Source organism: Oryx dammah, unplaced genomic scaffold, assembly GCF_014754425.2.
Source record: "Oryx dammah isolate SB20612 unplaced genomic scaffold, SCBI_Odam_1.1 HiC_scaffold_11, whole genome shotgun sequence".
Classification (NCBI taxonomy): domain Eukaryota; kingdom Metazoa; phylum Chordata; class Mammalia; order Artiodactyla; family Bovidae; genus Oryx; species Oryx dammah.
Window position 1 is genome coordinate 21456071 of NW_024070195.1, and position 4681 is coordinate 21460751.

General features: G+C 39.4%; 1 protein-coding gene across 1 annotated transcript; it reads right to left on the reverse strand.

The window, feature by feature from the left end:
* Positions 1 to 1287: 1287 nt before the first annotated feature.
* LOC120870373 (putative olfactory receptor 2B8) lies at positions 1288 to 2226 on the reverse strand. Its single transcript, XM_040250032.1, has one exon. The coding sequence runs from the start codon at positions 2224 to 2226 to the stop codon at positions 1288 to 1290; it is 939 nt and encodes a 312-aa protein (XP_040105966.1).
* Between the last annotated feature and the right edge of the window lie 2455 nt (positions 2227 to 4681).

Below are 4681 nucleotides of genomic sequence, written 5' to 3' on the forward strand. Positions count from 1 at the left end.
CAGTGAAAGCGAGGACTCTTAACCACCAGGCCAACAGGAAAGATCTCCCACCGATTGGTTTTTTTCTTTTGTTTTTGCTGTGCTCGGTCTTTGTTGAGGCACTTCATTGCTCCATGCAGGCTTTGTAGCTGCGGTGCAAGGACTTCTCATTGCTGTGGCTTCTCTTGTTGGGGACCACGGGCTCTAGGGCATGCTGGCTTCAGTAGCTGTGGCTCATGGGATCTAGAGAGCTGGCTGGGTAGCTATGGCACGTGGCCTTAGTTGCTCTGCATCATGTAGGAACTTCCTGGACCAGGAATGTAACTTGTGTTCACTGCATTGGCAGCAGGATTCTCCCACTAGACCACTAGGGAAGCACCTACTTATTGCTGACTGGGGAAAGAGGCCATGAAAACACACTGTGACCTCCTAAACCCTCCATGTGAAATAAAGAACAGAACATAACAGTTACTATTTATGGAGGTAAAAAATGCACAAAGAGAGACACGACAGTCAAGCAGGAGAGTAGCCATAATTTCAACAAGTAATGGGTCACAAGAACTTGGAAATCGGCCTTCACCATATGAACATTCCAGGCCATCCTACTGGAAGACAAGACACCACATCAAGGAGATGGAAACCATGCCAACTGTGGCAGTCTTGGATCAGGAAGCCCTAAGTCGACCCTGAAGCTAACTGCTGGCATTTGAGTGAGTCCAGTCAAGACCTGAAGAATTGTCTAGCTAAGCTTAGCCCAAATTGCCAATGCACATAATTGTGAGATAAATTAATGGTTGGTGTTTTAAGCAACTTAATTTTTGAAGTGATTTGTTATATAGAAAAAGCTAATCAATTGTAGGTGCCAATTTACCTGTTGGCATCAGAATACATGTGTTGTAGAAGTAGCAATTTTTAGGAAATGATAAAATGTTAATATTCCTTACAGCATTTTGGTGGTTTCCTGTTCTTATTTTGGCTATGCTTTCATGTAATAATTTCACATATCTTTTTGCAAATAGATGATGAATGATGTACCTAAAAGGGAATGCAAACAAGAAAAATCCTTGGAGTTTTAAAAAAACAATAACCTCAAAACAGATGCTATCAGAACACTGAATCAACATCCCTGGAAGTTGAAATGAATACATGAACTTAAAATTTAAACACTCACTTTTCAAAGGGAATGAAGGAAATAAATTGCCTTCAGAAATGTCAGAGGGAATTTTAGGTGACTCATGCAGGACACAGAGATATATCTAAAGAACACTGGCGTTCAAGGTCCTTCCATTAAATTGTCCTCCTCAGCCATCATCTGGAGTCAGAGTCCTTCCAAAGCACCTTCTTCATCGCTCCCTTCACATCCCTGTTCCTCAGCGTATATATGAGGGGGTTGGTCATGGGGATAATGACAGTGTAGAAGAGAGACATGAACTTGTCCTGATCCTGGGAGTCGCTGCTGCTGGGCTGAAAATACACAGAGATGGCTGTGCCAAAGAACAGGGAGACCACCGCGAGGTGAGATCCACACGTGCCAAATGCTTTTCTCCGCCCTGCAGTGGACTTTATTCTTAACACAGCCCTGACAATCCGACCATAGGAGAACATGATTAATGAAACAGGTGTGAGAAGAATGATGACACTGCCAAAAAAGGTCATATACACATTCATAGTGGTGTCAACACAGGCAAGTTTGAGAAAAGGAGGGATCTCACAAAAGAAGTGGTCTAATTTATTTCTCCCACAAAGTGGTAAAAGGAAGATGAGCACTGTCTGCAATAAGGAGATGGCAAAACCAGTGACCCACGAAGCAGAAGCCATCAGGGCACACAGACGGGGGTGCATGATTACTGTGTAGTGAAGGGGCCTGCAAACGGCTGCATAGCGGTCAAATGCCATAACTCCTAGGAGAATACATTCTGTACATCCCAAACCCAGAGAGATGAAGAACTGAGCTTCACAGCCACCAAAGGAGATGGATTTGTCTGCTCCACTGAGATTAATCAGGAACTGGGGAACGATGCTGGTGGTGTAGCACATGTCCAGAAAGCTCAAGTTAGAGAGGAAAAAGTACATAGGAGTGTGAAGACGTGGGTCCAAGTAGGCCAATGCAATGATGGTTGTGTTTCCCAGCAAAGTGAAGATGTAGAAGATCAAAAGGACCACAAAGAGGACTAGTTCAAGTTGAGGCCTGTCAGAGAAACCTAGTAGGATAAACCCAGTGAAAGAACTTCCATTTTTCTGTTCCATCCTTTGCTAGCACAGGGCTCCTGTCAAACCAAGCATTTAGCAATTTATAAAAGCTATTTTCCAAAAAAGAGCAGGGTTAAAGAGGAAAATCTATCATGTTCAAAGGCATGGCCATGGCATTTTATATACAAATATTTGAATAAATTATGTACTCATTGAAATTGATAGATCTTAAATCAATTAGTTCTATACTATTCACAAAAAGTTTTATATTGATATTCAATACAAGAAAATAAAAAAATAAGATCAAATAGTACATCTTAGTTTGCAACAATCATAGATATAATGTCTTTTCTGATTGAGATTAATAGGATTGAATTATGATCATTATATATGTAAATTTTAGAGAAAGTGGAAATGAGGGAAAATCAAGGCAGAGTGATTAGAAAGACTAAGAAAGATGTAGACAGAGGAAGAAAGTTTATTTTAAATATGTATCTCATTATTCTAGATAACTGTATGTGTACATACCTCACATGTAACTGAATAATAGAAAATAATCTCTAAAATGCATTCAGATATAGAAATTTATGAACTAGAATGTATTTATACAAAGAATTATATTATATTCGAAGTATCACTAATAGTGCTTCATGCAAACATTTTGACAAAATTTTTATCTTTCTACTCCTAATATATTATATTTGTGAATGCTATACACCAATCTTTTTGTATAGTAGTAAAAACTAAAAATAAAAATAAAATTTTGAGAGTTTGAAAAATCACCATTCAATTATAGTGCTTAACGCTTGCCCTTGAGATAACTAAAATTATGACACCAATTTAACAAGAACTCCAAAACTTTATTCACTGCGCATAGTCAGTTCATGGGCTTCCCTGTAAAGAAACTGCAGGAGATGCAGGAAATGCTGGTTCAGTCTCTGTTTTAGGAAGATACACTGGAGAAGAAAATGGCAAACCACTCTAGTACAGAGAAGCTGGTGGGCTATAGTCCATAGGGTCGTAAAGAGTCAGACATGACATAGTGACCAAACCACAAAAATTGTCAGTTCACAGCAGAAGTTCAAAACCCAGTGACCTGAACTTACCTCTTCTTTCTGTTGATTTCATTTTCTTATATTACCAGCAACTAAAACACCTGAAATTCCTAAAGAAGATATGATTAGTCACTATCAACATTTTAATCAAGATAAATATTTTCTAAAGATATCCAACTGTGTAATCTGCACAAAGTGTAATGCTTTACAACACTCCCTATGATAAATAATTGAACAGATGAACACATACAAACACAGATGCACTGTCAATGTGGTGACAGGTCAAAGATAGCATGTGAAACTAAAAGTATTAGTAATACAAGAGAAGAAATAAAGAAAAGCACATTTTGGTGTTATAAAAATCTAAGAACATCCATTTACATTACGTTAATTTTACATATGCAGCTTTCTAGGAGCTATCTTGAAACATTACTTACACCAACCTGAACACAATACCAGCTCTAAGGTTAACTGACTATCATATTCATCCAGCTACTTATTACTGCATAAACATGATCATTGGGATTCACTGATGGCTCAGACAGTAGACTCTGCCTGCAATGTGGGAGACTTGAGTTTGATCCCTGGGTCGGTAAAATCCCCTGGAGAAAGAAATGGCAACCCACTCCAGTATTCTTGCCTAGAAAATCCCATGGGTGGAGGAGCTTGGTGGGCTACAGTCCAAAGGGTTGAAAAGAGTTGGACACAAATGACCGACTTCACTTTCACTTTTTCATGATCATCCATTAACTTAAGCAGCATAAGAAGGTATATAATTCAGTTCTATTGTATTCAAATGGTTAGGCACATAGTACATTTTTAATTCTTCTAAGGCTTTCAAAATTTGAATCTGAATTGGGTGTAGACCCACTCCTGTGTGAAAGAAACTGATACAAAATTGTCATAAAATAAATGTGAATAAAAACTGAGTAAAGGAAAAAGTGTGAAAGTGTTACTCACTCAGTCATGTCCGACTCTTTGTGACCCCATGTACTGTAGCCCTCCAGGTTCCTATATCCATGGGATTCTCCAGCAAGAATACTGGAGTGGGTTGCCGTGCACATCTCCACGGGATCATCACGACCCTGGGATCAAACCCACATTTCTTATATCTCCTACATTGGCGGGATAGTTCTTTACCACTAGTGCCACCTAGGAATCACATCAGAGATCAAATTGCCATTATTAGTTGGATCATTAAAAAAGCAAGTAAGTAAGTAAGTAAAGTCGCTCAGTCGTGTCTGACTCTTTGTGACCCCATGGACTGTAGCCTACAATGCTCCTCCATCCATGGGATTTTCCAGGCAAGAGTACTGGAGTGGGTTGCCATTTCCTTCTCCAGAGGATCTTCCCAACCCAGGGATCGAACCTGGGTCTCCCACATTGCAGGCAGACGCTTTACTGTCTGAGCCACCAGGGAAGTCCAAAAAAAAAAAAAAAAAAAAGAGCAAGGGAAT

What these genes read in the sequence shown, in the direction of transcription:
- LOC120870373 (XM_040250032.1), bottom strand. Translation starts at nt 2,226, where the DNA reads ATGGAACAGAAAAATGGAAGTTCTTTCACTGGGTTTATCCTACTAGGT.